Source organism: Trichoderma aggressivum, assembly GCF_033847375.1.
Source record: "Trichoderma aggressivum f. europaeum strain CBS 100526 chromosome Unknown scaffold_033, whole genome shotgun sequence".
Lineage (NCBI taxonomy): Eukaryota > Fungi > Ascomycota > Sordariomycetes > Hypocreales > Hypocreaceae > Trichoderma > Trichoderma aggressivum.
In genome coordinates, this window is record NW_026946399.1 from 166,662 (window position 1) to 186,354 (window position 19,693).

Below are 19,693 nucleotides of genomic sequence, written 5' to 3' on the forward strand. Positions count from 1 at the left end.
CTGAGGGACGCGCAAACATTGAACTTGACGCCCCCCCCCCTGGTTCCCTGTTCCCCGAGTTTATGTGGTGCAGCATCCAGCCAAAGCAAAGCAGAAACACGTCAAGCCGGGCGCCAGGAAAGCTCCGTCCGATCTTGGGCACAACGGGAAAAAAGCAAAATTGGGGCTTTGTCGCGATCGGGGGTTTTAGCTGTCCGAGATTCTATCGCGATGCTTGTGCAAGGGTCATGATGCTGTTGTTTGGTAGAGACTCTAAAGGAGAGCCCGTACGAAGGCAACTTGAAGCGTAGAAGGGATGCCTAAGCAAAATAGGACGCCAAAAAATAATTCCGGCGCCGGGAGTCGAACCCGGATCGCCGCGGTACTCTCAATTTGAAAGCGCGGTATGCTAGCCACTACACCACGTCGGATTTGTTGGTCCGGGAATCCCGTGACCGATCTGAGTTGGAAGCTGGCCGTGATATTACACCTGATAAAGCCTCCATGTGTCCAAAGAACGCCCAAGTATCAAATGACAACATGACTCGGGCACGAGAGCATCTATCTGTACAAGTCACATCTCACCTGTCACTCAAAGTTCAAAGCCAGCCTTGATTCATTCGATACGTGCATTGAAGACATGTGCAACAGACCTCTGTCCGTAGAGCTAGCGAAATCTATGTGCAGACATACTTCACCTTTAACATCGGGGCTGGGGCCAGCTTGTCCAAAAAACGCCATGTTGCCGTCGCGTGGCATACCTTTTCTTCCAGTGTCACATCTCAAGAGCCATCCCGTAGAATATCTATCCTTTTTTCCGGCGATCCAAGTTGAGCACAGCGGCTCGTGCCAAATACTAGTCTGGCTCCTGAATCTGGAGAATGTGATATCAGAACCCCCAACTCCAGGTTGTAAAATGAAGAGACTGGGGATTAAAAAAAAAAGGTGAGGAAAAACGAAAACGAAAAAAAAAGAAGAAAAAAAGAAAGCAAGAAAAAAGCCAAGAGGTGAAAATAAATTGGCCATTAAGCGACCCAAAGGCAAAGTCGTCTGCAGCTACATAGTTGCAATGTCTTGATTGTTAGTAAACCCGCTGGATCCCTACCTGGAATTCGCCTTCGTCCAACAGCGTTGGAGTGTATGACAGTCTATCCGATAGCATGCAGATGAGTATCGGATATATATCGTTAGAGATCACGCTGTTGACTGCGGTTAGTATTCCGTTATATTAAATGGGCCATATCGCCCGTTTGGGTATTATCCAGGTGTGGCTGCGTGACATGATATGTTGGGGGAAATGGAGTTTTGCATCGTCGTCGTTAGTCTTGGTGGAATGTGATCAATCATGGTTTGTGACGCTTGACATCTACAAAACAATTAGCTCCCGTCTTGTCAGAATCAGGGGTATCGAGTGGGCTTACCTTGTTCGTCTTCTGCGCCTTGCTCGTCCTCGGTTCGACGCCGTTTTGGTAGGCCAGAGGGTGTAGGCACGTCGTTGTCGTTCTTAGCATCATCGGCGGCGTCTGGGCCATCTCTCCAATCGATCTCGGGCGGCTCATCATCAAAGGCGAGGTCCTCGTTGGTAATCTCCTGGTCCAGTCCTTGCACCGCGCCAACGTCCAGTAGGGTAGAGATGGCTTCGGCATTATCGGCCAATGTGTTGGTCGTGCCGGTGTCGGGCTCGTTGGAGTCCATAAATTCGTCCATCGGGTGCATGGGAATCTGGCGAGATGCTTCATCACCCCCTTCCACATGCACGATTTCTTCGTATTCAATCTCGGCCCCATCGGTTACCATGGTCTCTTGGAGTTCTAGATGAATGAATGGGTTGGCGTCGGCATCGTCATCCTCATCATCTGGGCGTGATTTGTTAGCAACCGAGGAAACAAACGTCGTCTTCATGTTGGTGGCCTTACCGTATGAGTATGTTGCGTCTGGTGCGTTTTCTGCATCTGCATTTGCATGCGCATTGTCGGAATGATTCGCCGGCTCTACAACCACCGCCTGAAGCTGTTCATCTTTATACTCCTCATCCCCGCCATCGCTGTAGTCGCCCTCCTGGTTCGCAATCTCCTCGACGTCTGCGATGAAGTCTTCAGTTTCTCTCATAAAGTCTTCATCCTCATCCTCATCCTCTTCTTCCTCTTCTACTTCCTCTTCTTCCTCTTCTTCTTCTTCCTCTTCGTCCTGATCCGCAGTGTCGACAGGCTGTTCTTCCATGGCTGAGGTTTCTTCCTCTTCCTCTTCCTCTTCCTCATCTTCTTCTGACGCTTCAGATTCTTCACTGCCGCCGTCGGCATTATTCTCATCATTCTCATCATCGTCCTCAACACTCTCGTGAGTTTCTGTGGCATCATTGGTTTCGCTGGCCTCATCATGATCATCATCATGTTCATGTCCGTGATGGGCATCAGCGGCGGCATGATGATGTCCGAAAGGAGACTCAAACAAATGAATCACTTCATCGAGCCCCCTACCAGCTGCCGCGCTTTCAGCCAGGAACTCGAATCGTTTGCTAGCGTTCGACCTTGTGAAGAGGTACGTGTACAGAACTCGCGAACTATCGGGATCTTGGTTTTTCACCAGCAAGTCAAACACCTCCAGCACCTGTCGTAGTGTGATGGCCGCGAGGGACTTTTGTTCTGTGGCCTGCAGAGTAGTTAGTTTAGTTTCTTGGAAAAGGAGCCCATATGCGGAAACGTACCTCTGTAAATTCGAGCCCGAGTTCGTCGACTTGGAAGACAAGTTCATCTTGTGCAGCGATTTCATTCTCCAGCTCTGCTCGAAGGCCAGCAAGCACCGACTCCATCGAATGATCCAGTACGGATACGTCAGAAAAGAAACCTTGCGCTTTATCTTGTGAAAAGAATGGAAATTCGTCGCCCTTGTATTGTACAGTGATGGCTGGGAAACTGTGCTCATCAGAGGTTGTCTCCTCAGGCTGTGACAGTGATTCGTCTTGTTGATATTCCACAGAATCTTGTTCTCCCGGGCCATCCACCATTGTCTCCTCGTCATCAGAGCCCGTTGCATTGGTTTGCTGTTCGTATGCCTGGTCGTGTGAATCACTATTCTGGGTTTCGGCGTGCTCGTATGAGCCTTCATTTGTGGGTGGAACGATTGTCTCGGGAACGATGGCCTCTGCAGCGCCGCTGGCAACCTCTAGCTCACCATCCTCGTGCTCCCACGTTATCTCATCTTCGTCATCTCTGGCCGCTGACTCCGACACGTCGGCATTGTCAGCAGGTTCTGTTGGTGGCTGAGGTACGGCGGGCTCTGCCACAGTGGCATCGGCGACGTCTTCCGCTGTGATATTGTCGTGCACAGGATTTTCTTCCTCGTCTAGATGATGGATTGGCTCCTTTGTCGCAGTTTCATCGTTATCCTCGTAATCAATCTCATCTACTACGTGTTCGGACTCAACAACGACAACAGCTTTGGATTGTTCCGCCTCCAAAAGAACGTTTTCATCCTGTATTTCGGCAACTACTTCTGCCGGCTGATGGGATTCTTCAGCAATGTCATCATGGTTGTACACCGCATCGTCGTGAGGGCGGCCTGCTCCCGTATCTTGCGAGCGTTCTCCGTCGTGTTCGAGTTCGGTATTTTTCGATTCGGTACCTACATATTCTGGCGCACTTGAGGTTTGCCCATCCTGGTGAGATGGCCACGGGTCGTGAGTCTGGTCTTCGGTCGTATCGATGTCGTAGTCGATGAGGTCATCGTCGGCCTGCTCGTCAATCAAGTTTGACGGGGCCAAGTCAACATCCATCTCAATCTCAGCCATGGCGCGTGACGGCCTGACGTTGGATTGCTGTATCGTTAATGCAAGGGTGTGAATTTCGGACCGGTATTGCAAACGCTGCGATGGTTGTAATTCGGTGGTAGATGGATTTGCAAGTAGGCGTGAGCTTCCTCAGCTACTAAGCAATGCGGAAGAAGCGCTTTCTGGAGATCAAGGTCGGAGATGATCAGGGCAATCCTTTGTTGAGCCGAGAGCTAGATGAATAGTTGTTACGCCACTCACGATATCGTGTCTTCAGGTTGGTGGCTGGCAACAGGAGAGCGACACATTGATATCGAGAGAAGAGAAAATAAAATGAAGAGATAGGATCGGGCGCACGAGAAACGCGTCGTATAAGCGGATGTTCAAGACAAAGGAATCGTAGTCGAGGCTGACGCTGGCAGATCGAGTGCAGCCTGATGAAGTTGCGGCTGAGGCTAATGAATGCGACAAACAAAGTTTCCAAAGGCAGCTTTGCTGGATCTCTGGAGAAAGCTGGCTCAACACGTGAGAGAGCTGACTAAAAGAGGAATAGCGGAGATGGAGGTTCGCTAAGTGCCCGGTACCTGATGTCTGCAGGATTCGCTGTGGCAATGAGGGGTACTGGGAACTTGAGTGAATGGGAGACAGGGGTAAGTTGGTGGTGGCTTGTACTCTATACATCTGTTGCCTGTGCTTTGAGAGGCGCTTGATGAAGCAAGCAAACAGCACATCAAAGGAGATGGTGAGTCGTTGATTGCTTGATGATTGTCTCAAAAGAGATGTATTATATAAAGTTTTATCCATGAAATATTTGGTTCAACTCGTGTGGAGTAAATGGCGAGTATTTCCTGAGCTCACCGCGGTTGATATACGGGCACAACATCAACAGCCATTCATTCATCTTGAGGTACCCGATACCTGGACCTTCAAAGCCCCTCCACAGGCGCAACACGTGACGTCGCTTTTGGCAGACAGCAGTACAGTAACAGCCTTGTCACTGAGTTAGCGACTAAACTCCAGCTCCTGAGTTAGACGTGGCTCAATTGAACCCATCTGGACATCCCACCAAAGCATCTCCCGATTGCTTTTCAGTGCACGACACGTCATTGCCAACATGGTGCGCGCACAGCTCCAACATGCCCCGAGAAGCGAATCATATTAACGTCCGTGACCACTAACCGCTGGCCAGGTTGTTCTCGCGGCCTCCATCTGCACCCGCGGCGGGAAAGCTGTCCTCTCGAGGCAGTTTCGAGAGATGCCCAGATCCCGCATTGAGGCTCTCCTTGCGTCGTTCCCCAAGCTGGCAGACAGCGGCACCCAGCACACAATCGTCGAGCAGGACAATGTTCGATTCGTCTACCAGCCTCTCGACGAGCTCTACATGGTGCTCATCACCAACCGACAGTCCAACATTCTGCAAGACATCGACTCGCTGCACCTCTTCGCCCAGGTCGTCTCCAGCACCTGCAAGACGCTAGACGAGAGGGAAATCGTCCGGAATGCCTACGAGCTCCTCAGCGCATTCGACGAACTCGTCACGCTTGGCTACCGAGAGAACCTGACCATCAGCCAGATCAGGACCTTTTTGGAAATGGAGAGTCATGAGGAGCGCATCCAGGAAATCATTGCACGGGTATGGACCCAATTGCTGTGCCACCCTGGCGAGCCGAATTGCTTACACCGATACAGAACAAGGAGCTCGAGGCTACCGAGGAGCGGAAACGCAAGGCGAAGCAGCTGGAAATGCAGCGCAAGGAGTCCGCCAGAAGTGGCCGCCCTGCCGCCCCGCGAACGCCCGTCTATCCTACCTATACCCCTCCCTCCCAGCCTGCTGCCAGCGCATACGACTCATACGAAGCTGAGAAGAACAAGTCATTCAACAAGTGGGCCATGCTAAACCCTGTTGCCTGCTCTCCATGGTGCTAATCAGTTCGCTAGGCCATCTACCCTCAAGGCAAAGGGAATGCAGCTGGGCAAGAAGTCAAAGACGACCGACATTTTCGAAAAGGTCCGAGGAGACCTTGGCGCTGGAGCCGACGACGCTCCTCTCATCACGCCAACGCCTGCCGCCGCCGCCGAGCCCGAATCGCGAGTGTCAACTACGCTGGACCGTGATGCCATTCATGTCACAATTGCCGAGACGATAAGCGCCAAGCTCTCGAGAGAAGGCGCAGTCAACTCCATTTCAATCAACGGAGACTTGACGTTGCGAGTTTCAGACCCCAGCCTAACAAAGATCAAGCTCGGCCTGCACGCTGTTCCTTCCCATGGTGCCCAGTTCCGCCCTCATCCCAACGTGGACCGCAACCTCTTCAACAGCTCCAAGGTTCTGCAAATGAGCAATGCGGCTCGAGGATTCCCAATCAACCAAGGCGTAGGACTCCTACGATGGAGAGCCTCGCCAAAGGCGGACGACTCGAGTGCTTGTCCTATTACCTTCACTGTCTGGATTAACAAGGACTCCGACAAGTACAACATCACGGTCGAGTATGAGCTGACAGGCGGCGATGCCCTGCGAGATGTCGGCGTCATTATTCCTTACCAAGGAAGCGAGCCTGTTGTCTCCAGCTTCGACGCCTCTTACGAGGTATCGGGAGATACGCTGGAGTGGAACATTGGCTCGGTCGATGATGAGAACTCCAGCGGATCGTTTGAGTTTGAGGCGGAATCTAATGATGAAAACGACTTCTTCCCCATGACTGTTCGTTTCAACAAGACAACACCGTTTGTGGACGTTGATGTAAGTTTGCTGCTGGTTTTGAGCAACCCGGTGGATGTCGTCGTCGCTAACATTTGCTCCTAGGTCACTTCTGTTTCGCTGATTGAAGAGAACGAGGAGGTTACTTTCTCAAAGGATGTCAAGTCCGCAGCAGACAACTATTTGGTCGAGTAGATGACTAGAGTTAATACTAGAAGCGTGGATTGTCTTTTCTTGTCATTTCTTTTTTTCAATATGGGGTTTATAAAATGGGAGGCTTGGGCGCTCGGTGACCCTGCTGCTCCGGGAACGTGTAGAAAGATAATGCTTCAAATGACGACGTGATGCGAGGATCTTACAACAGTGACACAAGGTGCGTATCGTTGCGTCGTGCCAGACAGGATTGTGATATGACCATAGTGGTCGCCGGGATTGATTGATGCCATTCCAGGGTTGGGATCACCCATGGCTGAACTGATTATGGTCTCCCTAGATGCGATCATGTGCTGGTTGATTTAGGAATGTGCAAATCTTATTTATTCACAGTCGCTATGAGATTGATTATCGTCATGGCCTGTCTATCACGAAATGCGTGGGTTCATCGTACAACACTGGCTCCAGAACGCTGACAGATCTCGCTTGCAATTCGGACGCTACTAAAGGAAACAAAGAAGAAACAACTTCAACTACCTCATAGATACAACAGCTTCGGGGTCCATCAATTAGCCCACTCAGCAATCAATTGCTCGAAATCCACGCCATACAGCCATTCCAAGTCAAAAGGCTCAAAATCGCCAGCCTTGACTGCATCCGGCAATCGTCTCTTGTTCAGCTTGTCGTTCAGATCCAACACCCTGTCTACACGAGCTTGCCGTCCCAGCTGCCAGTTCTTGAGCGCCTTGGCGACGCGCACGGCGTCTTGTGGGTCATCTTGCGACTGTTTCTGGTGCTGTACACTGGCTACGACACCGGCAAAGGTGTAGACGTCTTCAAAGGCCTGGTTCACGCCTTGGCCGGCGGTGGGGGGGATTGCGTGAGCTGCGTCGCCGAGGATGACGACGCGGCCCTGGGTCCAGGCGTCCAGTTTGGGGACGAGGTAGAATGGCCACAGGTTGATGCCCTTGAGCGGGATGTCGGCCACGGCATTGGCCACAATGGGGGGGAAGTCGGCGCTCCCCTCGCGCAGGAAATCGACGCACCAGGACTTGTTGCTCATCAGCTCGTCCCAGCCGGCGCGGTCGTACTCTTGCCGGAGACGACGTTGTTTCCCGATGAGGACCTCGGAGCCGTCGGCGCGCTGCGGGGCAATGACAAAGGCGCCGTGCTTGGGGCTCATGATGGTCACCGGCAGGGGGTAGTCGGGTCCGGCCCGGAGCTGCGCACGGGGCACGGCGGCCGTGACGCCAATCATGTTGGTGAACTTGGGGACGAGGTCTGGGTACAGGTGCTTGCGGACGCGAGAGTGGATGCCGTCGGCGCCGACGAGCAGCTTTGCGGTGGCGGAGGATCCGTCGGCAAAGGCCCAGGTCACGGAGGAAGAAGACTCGGAGGTGACGTGGGAGAACTTCTTGTTGTACTGGACGGGGATGCCGGCGTCGCCGACCATGGAGGCGAGGACGTTGATGAGCTCGTAGCGGTAGATGCGGAGGGCCTTGTATGCGTGCTTGGCCTGGGAGCCAAACTCGAAGTTGTCGACGGGCTTGTCGTCATCGGAGCGGAAGAAGAGCTCTTCAAAGTGGTAGCCGAGGGGGGCAATGTTGGCGTAGACGCCTAGGGCGTCGAGGATCTTGAGAGCGTTGGGGGAGAGCATGATGGCGCCGCCGATGTCGAGGGAGGCTTTGCGGGATTCGTAGAGAATGCAGGGGATGTTTTTGCGGTGGAGGGCGAGGGCGAGGGCGAGGCCGGAGAGGCCTGCGCCGATGATGGCGACGCCGGTTGATGGAGTGGCCATGGCTTTGGGATTTTTGGTTTATAGGGGGAGGCTAAGAGGAAGGTGGTGTGTTGGTGATGGGGTATGATGTTGCTTATAATATTGCTGAGATTGAATGGTGATGATGGTGATGGTGAGAAACAAACTGCTTGGCGATCTGGCTGATATATATACCACTTACATCCGTATATAACAGACCTGCCTTCATCATGGTATATACTCGTACGTGATATCACCGCATATTCTGGCGCCATATTCCAAAGAATTTGCCTTTGACAAGGCGGAAAATCCTTCGTATCTCCGCCGTCTAATCAAAAGCCTATCATTCACCATCATCGGGAGTCTTCCCGGCATCTCACGATCGGAGCCGGAGGGACGTCGGCACGAGGCAATCCGGCAATCTCTGCTGCTGGCCCGTCTCGGCCGGATTGTGACCCCACTCGGCCGAGTGGAGTGGCCTCGGAGACGAATTAGGCCGCCTTGAGCCGAAGAAGCCAATGAAGCTTGAATGTGGCAGAGCAGAAGGATTTGGGGTTGCTTGAAGCGTGGGAAAGGAGGGTGCTCGTATTGCCGATATAGCCGGAAGGGGAATTGAGAGGGTGGATGGGATTGGAGAAGACGGAGCAGAGTTTTTTGTCTTTGGTGTGTGTTCGCTCTGGGATAGTGGCGTAGAAGCGCGTGATGTTGTTCACAAGTGTAGTTGATGTGGTTTTAGCAAGGGATCTCTCTTGAAATTTAATTCCATATAAAGTATAACCATCAAATCTATGTGAAATCATAATCATACAGAATTCAATTAGCAGATAGGCGCCAGCTGTTTGTAGAAGAAAGCACCGTCTTTCAGCGAGCCATCCCGAGGCGAGATGCCATAGTTGGGGATTATTCCCATCTGTAAAACGCACGAGTAAGTAAGTCGGCCACTACCAAGAAATCAATAAAATGCAGAGTATTTCATACAAGAACATAGCCCAAGCGAGGATATACATATTTCTCCGCCGTAGAGCCAACGTCTGTGCCTAGTTGCTGCGTGCATGTTAGCACCCAACTGCGAAAAATGCACGCCTTGACAACTCACTAGCAATGTCCTCTTCTTTTCTCTTGCGATTTCTTCCAGTTCTTTGAGTAGTTTATTAGCTATACCTCTGCGTCGATAGGTTGGCGACACCATCAGCATCTCGACGTCGCCTCGGAAAGGACCTGTGTCTGCTTCCGGCATGCCTAGCTCTATGATGCCGGCCACATCGCCCTGGTCCTTGCCGTCTGATGATACCAGAGCAAGCAGGGTGATGCGACGGCCGGTAGGGATTTGAGACAGGCGTTCGTTCCAGAAAGTTTTCATCTTTTGGACTTTTTCGGGAGTAAAGGGCGGGTGGAAGCGTAGGAGAGCGCCGTCGGACTGGATGCAATCAATGTGCATTTGGATGATGGCGGGGAGTAGATGGGTGTGTTGAGAGGGGGAGAATGGAATGATGGTGATGTGTTCCATGATGTCGATGTTGGTTTTTTTAAGAAGATTATATACTAGGAGGATTTCGATTTATTGAGTTTATAAAAGAAAAGGCAGGTTGTGGTGATGTTTTAAGGATGCATAGTTAAGGAATAAATACTTGGTTCGGTCTGTTACGCGCAATGGGGACTCGTAGCGTGAAAAAGTGCACGTCAGCGCCCACGAAGCCGCGAATCCACGGAGTTGCTTGCCGGTGAGTCAATTCAACGTTCATGATAGTATTAGCAATTAATTAAACTGGGGCTTGTCTATGGCGAGAAACTGACGACTTAGTCTCTCCCAATAGAATGAGATCGATGCCATGGTTCAAAGTGGCTTGTCGACTAACGAGATGGTTAAGAGTCTTCCTATTTTCACCGCAGTACTCTACATCACAAGCTACATTTACCTCCTCAACTGCAACTACACACCAGGACATGGTATAACACACTGGGAAAAGATGCCTCATACGAAAGCTCACGTTGCCAATTCCTTACAGCGCGTCGACGCCGGGTTGGGATGACTTCAATCCCCACAGATTCGGTCTCTAATGCGGCAGCAGTTATCGCGGCAGCTTTTACGGAGTACACCACTGTGACAAGTAAACAGAGCGTAACTCTGTCCTCGTTATAGATAATGCTTCTTAACACAATAAAGAAAAGACTACAGCAGTTGTACGCAGATGCAAAGGCTAAATTACTGTTTCTGTCGTGCTGCTCGCTGGACTGTAATCCCACTGCAGAATATTTCTCAGAATGAAAGGCATCCATACATCAAGAGACACTAGAATGAACATATGGGTCAAGCACTAGAGGTGGTTTCCGCCATCTCATTGATACTAATATACGTATTGATTCAACGGGTAAAAGAGCGCTAGGATCGGGCCGTTCTACAGTTGGGGGTCAAATGTCTACGAACGAAAAAAAAAAAAAACATAAAAAAAAGCCAAGTTTAGGAGGGGATAATCTATCATAGGTAGGTACTTATGTATGTAGGTTTAATTCACAACAGCTGCTATCATATTTAATATTGCAGGGAAATACTACTAAAAATAAAACCGTTATCAATTATTCTCAAAATTAAATTTCAGTTAGGCGCATATATATTCTGTAGATTTAATTATTAATTTTTAAAACCTGTGACTTTTGGCGGTGTTTTGTATAGCTGATCATCAGCTCTATAGCTTTTCCTGATCTATCAGTCAAACCTGTGCCTCTTTTGTCATCCATCGCTAATCTATGTACTAAGGCCTTACTAGGTTCTCTAAACCATCATTGGTTGCAATCCATTTCAGCCTTACGAAGCAGCCTGGAGCCTTATTGATCTCCCCCGCTTCTTGTAGTTTCAATATGTACTCTTGATACCTTGTCTTCTCCTAAATTTTCATCTCATTCTCTACCTGCTTGGCATGCCATAGGCGCCGCAATGGCTGATAGCCGAGTCTGTGAACGCGATTAAGATTACGAGAGGTTCATAGTTCAGATACTACATGATGCCAGCCGCAAAACGCCAGAAGATGGGCCAAAATCCATCCCTCGTGGAGGTGGCAACGCCGAACGCTGTCGATACAATTCGGGATTCATCCAACACCCAAGCGCTTGCAACTGCTACCCCTCGACTACAAAACAACCCTTCTCGAGTGGTTACTAGGCAAAAGAACCTTGTTTTTCGCGTGACTGGTCTCCCAGCCTCACAGACGAGCGATGCGTTGGTGGATTTTATCCGCGAAAATCTATTAAAGGGTGAAGAGCAGTCGCAGCTGAAAGTCATTGCAAGCATCGTACCGTCTTGCTCCAACAATGGGCAGGAGACGGTTGCGTTGGTAGAGTTTGGCGGCAGAGTTCCTGGTTTCTTGTCCGCGCTGGACGCGAACCCTCTGGAAGATTGGCAGGTTGAGATGGGTGATGTGGATATAAATTTTGACCAGCACTTCTTTGGGTTTACACAGCTCTACGCCCCCAAAGAAGACAAGGCAGTTACCGCAGAGTATGTAACATTTCGTTAATGGTGCAACCTGCTCTTGTTGTTCCTGTGCGCAGCCTTGATGCTAATCCACTGGGTCGCAGTATAATCGCCATCACCGGCCTCGATGGACACGCATATGGCTCCTGGAGGGGTAAGGGAAACCTTGGACGGATGTGGTTGCGCCATTTCCTGTCCAAGGACTTGCCCTACTGTCGTACAATGACCTATGGTTACAACTCGAAGCTCTCAGCCCGTGGGGTCGACACCATTATGGATTATAGCCGGGGGCTGATGGAGGCACTCAAGAAAATCCGGAACACAGAGGAGGTAAGCTGCATGCTGTCATGAGAGCACGAATCGGAGGCTAATAGATGCACCGATCTAGCTAAGGCAGCGACCGCTCTTCTTCATCGCACACAGCTTTGGCGGTATCATACTCGCACACGTAGGTTATCCGTTGCAACTCACATGTAAAAAGCTCAATTGCAGTATAGTGCCTTGTAAAGGCGGTCCAAACGAACGAAGACGATCATCCAACGATTGCAACGCTCCACAAGGCTACATACGGGATGCTTCTCTTTGGGATTCCGCATAAAGGGCTAGTGGTAGATGATATTGAACAGATGCTAGCTGGTCGAGATAACCACCCGCGGAGCTCGCTACTTCAGCAGATCAGACTCAAGTCTGACTTGCTAGAGAATCAGCTAACCGATTTCAAGAATCTGGTCCGGGACCGAAAGATTGTAAGCTTCTACGAAACAAGGCAGACTAGGCAGCTTCAATTTGTAAGACAAAATGCTACCATAGTACCGAGGAGATGGCTGACACTGGTAATAGGACAGCGACAGCCAACGCTGGGAAAGAACCGGCGACTTCATTACCAAGGTGGACAACGACTCAGCCCTTCTTCAACTCCCCGACTTCATGGAGGATAAAATCCCCCTGGACTCGGATCATTCAATGATGGTCAAGTTTGGTAATAGAAATGATACGGGATATACCAGTGCGCTGGATAAGCTTCAACAGTTTGAGCAGGAAGCTTCAAACGTGGTGAAAGCTCGCTTTTGTAAGTAACTTGAATGCTTCTCACCGGTTCTATATAAATCAAAGACGGTCTTTATTCAATCACCCTTGTGCTTGATTTTAGCTAATGCAAACTTGTAGCGCGAGTCCTGCGGACTTCGACTGTGAAGTGTAGGGTTTTCCGTCGTCAGTAATGTCTACGAATACCTACTAACCCAAGTCTAGATTTGATACCCTATACAAGTAATTCAGACTTTGTAGGACGCTCAGAAATCTTGAAAACACTAAAGGACCAGCTGGGGCATACACAACAGACGGGCAGTACATCTCAAGCAAGAGCATCACTATATGGCTTAGGGGAGGCAGGGTACGTTGTCAACCTTTCTGGTTTATATCGTATGCCAATGCTAACCCGGGATAGTAAAACGCAAATCGCATTGGAATATGCATTCCAGCTGCAAAAGACACACCCTATAGTTTCCGTGTTCTGGATCCATGCTAGCAGTGCCGCCCGATTTCGCCAAGCGTTCGGATCTATCGCACAAGAGTGCGGCATCCCTGGCTACGCGGAATCAAAGGTTGACGTGCTGCTATTAGTGAAGAACTGGTTGGAAGAGGAGAACCACGGAGAGTGGCTCATGATCATTGATAACGCCGATGATATGCAGCTTTTCTTTGGCCAGCCTCCGGGCACTGCTACAAGCCCCAGCAAAGTGGAAGATGAGAAGAATCTGGGTCGATACTTGCCTGAATGTGCCCACGGTACAATTCTCATCACGACAAGGAACAAACAGGTGGGAGTCAGGATGACCAAAGGACGGCAGCCGATAGAAGTGTTGCGAATGAATGAGGAGGAGTCAGCACAGCTCCTCCGTGCGAAGCTCAAAGACACAAGCGCAACCATTACTGAATTGTCAACGCTCTCTTCTCAATTAGAACACTTGCCTTTAGCTTTGGCTCAGGCTGCTTCGTTCATTCAAAAAACTAGCATCACAGTGCACAAATACCTTCAACTACTAAGAAATAGCGACATGGACATCATGCACCTGCTGAGCAGGGAATTCGAGACGGTCGGACGAAAGACAGAAGCTCCTCAGGCAGTAGCACAAACATGGATGCTTTCATTCCAGCAGATCGAGCAGCAGCACGTCTTAGCCAGCGAGCTCCTCTCCTTTATGAGTATGCTCGATCGACAAGATATCCCGGCTGAGTTTTTATCGCATTATGGCGAACAAGCAAAGGGCGCGGTCCCGCGAGGCGAAATAGAGCTTACAGAAGCGCTGGGTATCCTCAAGGCCTTCTCCTTCGTGACGGAGAACAGTGGCAACTTCGATATGCATCGGCTTGTACAGTTGGTGACGCGCAAGTGGCTTACGAGCCGGGGAACGATTCATCGATTCGGCACGGAAGCACTGATGACTGTGTCGAAAATGTATCCCTTCGGCAAATACGAGACCCGAACAAAATGCGCCGCCTACCTCTCACATGCAAACGCTGTGTTACAGTTAAATGGGTTGCAATCACGAGATGAGAACATAGCAAGGGCATATCTTCTCCATAGTATTGCTGCTTACTTCGAAATTGAGGGCAAATGGAGTCAAGCAGAGGTGTTCATTACAGAGTCAATAGAGATACGAAGAGAGTTATTAGGCGCAGATGATCTAGATACACTGGCCAGCATGCACAACCTTGCAGTAACATACATATACCAGGGCCGATGGAAGGAGGCCGAGGATTTACACGTGCAAGTGATGAGAACTCGCAAGATAAAGCTAGGCGCAGATCATCCAGATACACTGGCCAGCATGTACAACCTAGCCCACACGTGGAAAAGGCAAGGTCGAGATAATGATGCCCTAACTTTAATGAAGACCTGTGCGCAAGCTCGGCATCAAGTCCTAGGTCCGATGCATCCTGGGACGATCCGGGCTCAATCATGGATAGAAAAGTGGGAGATTTAGGCTGTTTCATGATCTATCACAGATTTAAGGTTTAGTCATCAGGTTAATCAGATGATATAATCATCTAGAAGAAATATAGTATCCTCTAAGAGTCTTTTCCTCCTCAGACACTTTGGCTACTCTTTGTAAACTCTAGAATGAATGCGAATGACTATAAGTGATTGGTCAGGCGAAGAGGAGGAGGCCAGAAGTCGTCCTCCAGACGATTCATGCCTGCTATTTCTCGACCTTTCAAGACGCGCGTCACCTTCCGTAAAGTATGGACATTACCTATGTACCTGTAATAAATCATGTTGAGCTTGAGTGAGCAGCATTGCTGATTCACGCGCTGGCGCAGCATTTAGGTCATGACCGTCCATAAGTCATAACACTATGTGCATGTATTCAATAATGTGCGAAACTCGAAAACAACAAAAGACTAAGAGCTGAAAGAAAGCCAAATGTCTCGGCTTTACGTCCCGCGTCCCGCGCGAGTGTGAACAAGCCGGCTGTAGTCGGTCAAGAGTTTGGTAGCGGCATCACACAATATGCTCACATTTGGCTGATCATGGTGAAAGTCTACAGGCATCTTGTCACCCCTGCAATTCTTACTAAATAAACACATGCCTGTTTTTGATGCTCGCTTGACGATCTCACAGCAAGCTGAAATGACCCCTGTCCGGATTAGTCGTGGAGATCGTGGAGAGGACGCGTTAATCTCGGATCAGACCTGGGTGGCATATCCATCTCCCCAGCATTCTGACAAATGTCTGGATTTCGCCCTGCTTTATCCAGGTTTACGAGTACTAGCTGCATGGGTTTTGGCTCGGTTCCGTGGATATCCTTCAGCCATCCAGAGACAACAGGCGGCCGATACAACGCCAAGCAAAACACTTATATGGAGTAGGTCACCGGGACCTAACTCTTCCCTGCAAGTGGTGCTGGTAGACGCTCTTGGCGGTGAGCAGCTGAGGTTGCTCATCCGCTGGCCATGATGTTGATTCTGTACTGAGCCTTTCTTGTCGTCTTCATTGCGCTGCAGCCAGGTCTGTTTTGCACCAGAACACTAAGATGGCAATTCATCTGACCTAACCGAGATCCCTTATTACAACTACACGTATCTTGGCTGTTGTTCGAATTGCAATCGTGGACAGAACGGAGCCAATGTCTCGCAGAGATCCATGCATGCACGCGATGGCCAGCTCGTTCAATACCGCGCGTAGCCAACTGAGACCATCTAACTCAGAGGAGAGATGATGGGCACATGGGCAAAGAAGAAAAAGAAAGCAAAGATGGGATCTTGAGCTCTTGGTCTGCATGCATAGGATGTATAAAAAAGGAGGTGCTACCGTAGTGTCCCGTCGAGGGCCTCTGGAGTTTTCAGCTCTCAGAAGGGAACTACAAGTGGTATACAGTTTTGTTTGCGACATTTGACATGTGGCATCTTGTTCAGATATTGGCAGCATCGCGACTTTGGTTTAGTGATGGAAATCCAATTGCGGCACGGCGAGGCGGCCATGGCGTATCGTCTCGCCTCATTGTCGACGGACAAGGGTTCCTAGATGTCACCGAGATGCGCTCATTGGACTCGATGGTTCTAGATGCTAATGGAGCAACTCTATGGTTGAAGAGACACGAGAGATGTAGCAGCCGCTTTGCTTGCCCGTCGCTGCAAAACAGTCCATACCCGCTGAGCCTGTCTCTTCGAATTGACGATGGTGGCAACTTCAACCTGAGCATCGTCAACACCCCGCCCATAATGACAGGTTAGAGTCATTCTCCAATACCGGTAGCCAAAGCATGTCCATGAGCTCACCCTGACTACGCATGTAGCCTGTTATAGCATTTCGAAACAAGTGTCAGGCCGCCTCAAGCCTCTGCCCGAGATCTCTGCCGACGATGCAGCCTTCATCAGTAAAATGATTGAGCAGAAATTCATACCGTACCAGAACATCACGGATGGCCCAACGAGACCCATTCAAGAAATCAGGGCTTTAGGAAGACAATACTTTCCCTTTACACCCTACTACTTTGAGCTTGCCGCGACTCTTTACGACTGGACAACGGCGTCGTTTGCGCGCATGGTGCTCTTCAAAATCTTCCAGTACACCGGCATCGACTCCGGGGTCGCAGCGCTTCCTCATCCTTTGGATCGTGAGAGCCTTGCCATCAACATTTGGCAGAGCAACTTTTCCGTATACACGCCCCAGAATGCAGACTACATGCGAGCCTTTTTGATGCAGCCCGCGCATTCGTTTGACAACCTCACTGCCCAGCTCGAAGATGTCATCGATCAGGTGTACGACTTTAGCGAGATCGAAAACCGCCTTCTGGTTGCTGCTATGCAGTCGATGCCCCGGACGTCGATCGCTTCGAGGCCACGGCTGTTTAGCGGACAGGTTGACATGGAGCAACTCGGCACAGGGCGGTTCGGCATCGAGTTTGAAGAGTGTCCGCTTAACGAGGGTCCTGCTGGGGTCGAGCTGACGCATTCACTGACGGATGCCCTGGCCAGTTACATGGCTGCTGGGAACATCATCACGACCAAGATGGTCTGGAGTTTTACGGATAGCATGGAAGAGGCAATGCATTATTCCAACGGGATCGTGCTTGTGTTGAACCCCCCGGCAGGAGCCTCGTCGTGGGACAGTGTATCGTTTGTCACGCCGCTATCTGACGATCCGGCCAAGATGGAATGTACAGCTGCTCCGGGCACCAAGTTTGAGATTCGGTCTATTCAATATGGCGCTGTTGTTTCGGGTAAGCCGGTGACGATTATCGGGTTGGAGCCAGTGTTGGGGCGAGATGGGCCGTTGAAGACACAGCTGACGCTTGAAGAGATTCGTCAGCAACGATTAAGTGCGAATGTAGTTGAGCATGATGATGTGCGTTTGGCCGAATAGGATACATGTACTGACTCTCATGGGTCTGTTTGGTTAGGACGTGGTCGATATAAGACCAGACGGCGGGGAGAAGATTGATGGATGGATTCGTGGATGAGTTGAGATGGGAATGAAGAAGTGATTATAAACCACGTGCACTTATTCACGCGATGCTACATTAACCTTCTAGCTGGACGGGTATCTAGATTGATCGATTGATGCTTGGCTTCTTGGCTTCTTGGCAGATCTGTGCGATCTCGACTAATACTGACTGACTACATCTTGGACCGCAAGATGCATCCTCTGGTGTTTTTGTCATCAGGTCTTTGCCTACCCTACATGGAATATCTTGTGTTTAGCCACATCACATAATGCATGCTAGATTCTCGTATTTTTACTCTGCCGATATTAAGCATCCATTTGTAATTTCTGACTACATGCACCTTCTTCTTCTACTGCTTCTCTCTTTGTCCTCCATCGTCCGGTATTTGATCCGCTTGCGATCCGTCTTACAAGGCTCAATTCTTCCTACCGCTTTAGTTAGGTAGGCAGGCAATTACAGGGGGTTTACAGCGGACAGGCCACTAATCGTCCAGGGGGCTCCCTGCCACTGCAGCGGCCAATCACGGCCCTCGGACCCGACACGCCAAAACGGCCAAGGACTGGATCGAGGCCACGACTTGCTTCTCCACCGCCGAAGCCGCTCGCCGTCCTGCTAATTTTACCTCATCAAATGCTTAATGCTTAGATTCAGCCTCGGCCGCATCGTCGTTTCGGGCGTCACGTTGGCAGCGTTGGTAGCGATTGCATTGGCCTTTTTACCGTCGTTTCTGGGCCTGGAATCTTTTTCGTCTTTGGGCGTGTCAGAGCTGAAGCCGAGGCCGGAGCCGCAGGATATACAGACACAGACACAGAGACAGAGACAGACACAGACACAGACACAGACACAGACGCCGACCAACATCCTCGACGACACAATGGCCTCGCTGCGCCGGGCTGCTCCGCTGGTGTTTCCCGCCCTGGGCCGGCATACGGCCACCGTCATCTTCATCCACGGGTTGGGCGACAGCGGCAACGGCTGGGCTGATGCCGTGCAGATGTGGCAGAGGAAGCACCGGCTGGACAATGTCAAGTTTGTGCTGCCAAACGCTCGCGTCATGCCCATCACAATGGTTAGTTGGTGAATCGATCGACATACGAGTATCACTACGGGCTGATGCTGATGCTGATGCTGGTGCTGGGCGCCGTACATAGAATCAAGGCTACCCATCGCCTGCTTGGTTTGACGTCGTATGACTCTCCCTCCTTGCCTTGCCTTTGTTTCCCCTGTGCACTCATGCATTTCTTTGCGATTCCGTCTAACTCCTGCTCGTCCAACAGAAATCTCTCGGTCGCGTGTTCGGCAAAACCCTGGACGCCAAATCTCGCGATGAGGACGAGGCCGGCGTTCTCGAGTCTCGTGCCTATCTGTACTCCCTCATCCAGCAAGAGGTTGCAGACGGCATCTCGTCCGAAAGCATCGTGATTGGCGGCTTTTCCCAAGGCGGCGCCATGAGCGTCTTCTCTGGCCTGACGGCTCCCTTCAAGCTTGGTGGCATTGCCTGCTTGTCCGCCTGGCTGCTTCTCGAACACAAGTTCAAGGAGTTCATCCCAGAGGCAAACCCGAACAAGGAAACTCCAGTCTTCATGGGGCATGGAGATTCCGACCCGTTTGTTCTTTATGATTGGGGGCTGGCCACTCAGCAAAAGCTCCAGGAGTTGGGGTTTGACGTGAAGCTGAAGGCATATGAGTGAGCATCACCCCATCATGCCTTTTGACCTTGCCTTGTCTGCAACTACTACCACATGTACAAGTATAAAACACGGTGTTGTCATCTCAAATCATGTCATGCCGTTTACGAGCTCTTTTGCTGACGTAAAACCAACCACACAGGGGTATGCAGCATTCTGCCTGCATAGAGGAGTTTGATGACGTCGAGTCGTTTCTCGTATCCAGACTCGCCTCAGACAAGGCTTGAGAGCAT

At 50.6% G+C, this 19,693-nt stretch overlaps 6 protein-coding genes across 6 annotated transcripts; 3 read left to right on the top strand and 3 right to left on the bottom strand.

Annotated features, from left to right (window-relative positions):
- Positions 1 to 1,322: 1,322 nt before the first annotated feature.
- Triagg1_7481 (uncharacterized protein) lies at positions 1,323 to 3,766 on the bottom strand (the record flags this gene model as incomplete). The annotated part of the gene is made up of 3 exons (XM_062902221.1): positions 1,323 to 1,345; positions 1,401 to 2,628; positions 2,684 to 3,766. 3 exons carry the CDS (start codon positions 3,764 to 3,766, stop codon positions 1,323 to 1,325), a joined length of 2,334 nt encoding a protein of 777 aa, XP_062753538.1.
- Positions 3,767 to 4,859: 1,093 nt separating this feature from the next.
- Triagg1_7482 (uncharacterized protein) lies at positions 4,860 to 6,638 on the top strand (the record flags this gene model as incomplete). The annotated part of the gene is made up of 5 exons (XM_062902222.1): positions 4,860 to 4,862; positions 4,935 to 5,378; positions 5,435 to 5,628; positions 5,684 to 6,485; positions 6,549 to 6,638. 5 exons carry the CDS (start codon positions 4,860 to 4,862, stop codon positions 6,636 to 6,638), a joined length of 1,533 nt encoding a protein of 510 aa, XP_062753539.1.
- Positions 6,639 to 7,161: 523 nt separating this feature from the next.
- On the bottom strand, positions 7,162 to 8,394 carry Triagg1_7483 (uncharacterized protein; the record flags this gene model as incomplete). The annotated part of the gene is made up of 1 exon (XM_062902223.1): positions 7,162 to 8,394. The coding sequence occupies one exon, from the start codon at positions 8,392 to 8,394 to the stop codon at positions 7,162 to 7,164; it is 1,233 nt and encodes a 410-aa protein (XP_062753540.1).
- Positions 8,395 to 9,169: 775 nt separating this feature from the next.
- On the bottom strand, positions 9,170 to 9,859 carry Triagg1_7484 (uncharacterized protein; the record flags this gene model as incomplete). Its single annotated transcript, XM_062902224.1, has 3 exons — positions 9,170 to 9,262; positions 9,331 to 9,396; positions 9,449 to 9,859. 3 exons carry the CDS (start codon positions 9,857 to 9,859, stop codon positions 9,170 to 9,172), a joined length of 570 nt encoding a protein of 189 aa, XP_062753541.1.
- Positions 9,860 to 11,348: 1,489 nt separating this feature from the next.
- On the top strand, positions 11,349 to 14,808 carry Triagg1_7485 (uncharacterized protein; the record flags this gene model as incomplete). Its single annotated transcript, XM_062902225.1, has 8 exons — positions 11,349 to 11,845; positions 11,899 to 12,151; positions 12,210 to 12,269; positions 12,319 to 12,609; positions 12,662 to 12,890; positions 12,989 to 13,018; positions 13,073 to 13,214; positions 13,269 to 14,808. The coding sequence occupies 8 exons, from the start codon at positions 11,349 to 11,351 to the stop codon at positions 14,806 to 14,808; spliced, it is 3,042 nt and encodes a 1,013-aa protein (XP_062753542.1).
- A 1,414-nt stretch (positions 14,809 to 16,222) lies between these two features.
- On the top strand, positions 16,223 to 19,463 carry Triagg1_7486 (uncharacterized protein; the record flags this gene model as incomplete). Its single annotated transcript, XM_062902226.1, has 5 exons — positions 16,223 to 16,553; positions 16,621 to 17,672; positions 17,860 to 17,867; positions 18,424 to 18,841; positions 19,050 to 19,463. The coding sequence occupies 5 exons, from the start codon at positions 16,223 to 16,225 to the stop codon at positions 19,461 to 19,463; spliced, it is 2,223 nt and encodes a 740-aa protein (XP_062753543.1).
- Between the last annotated feature and the right edge of the window lie 230 nt (positions 19,464 to 19,693).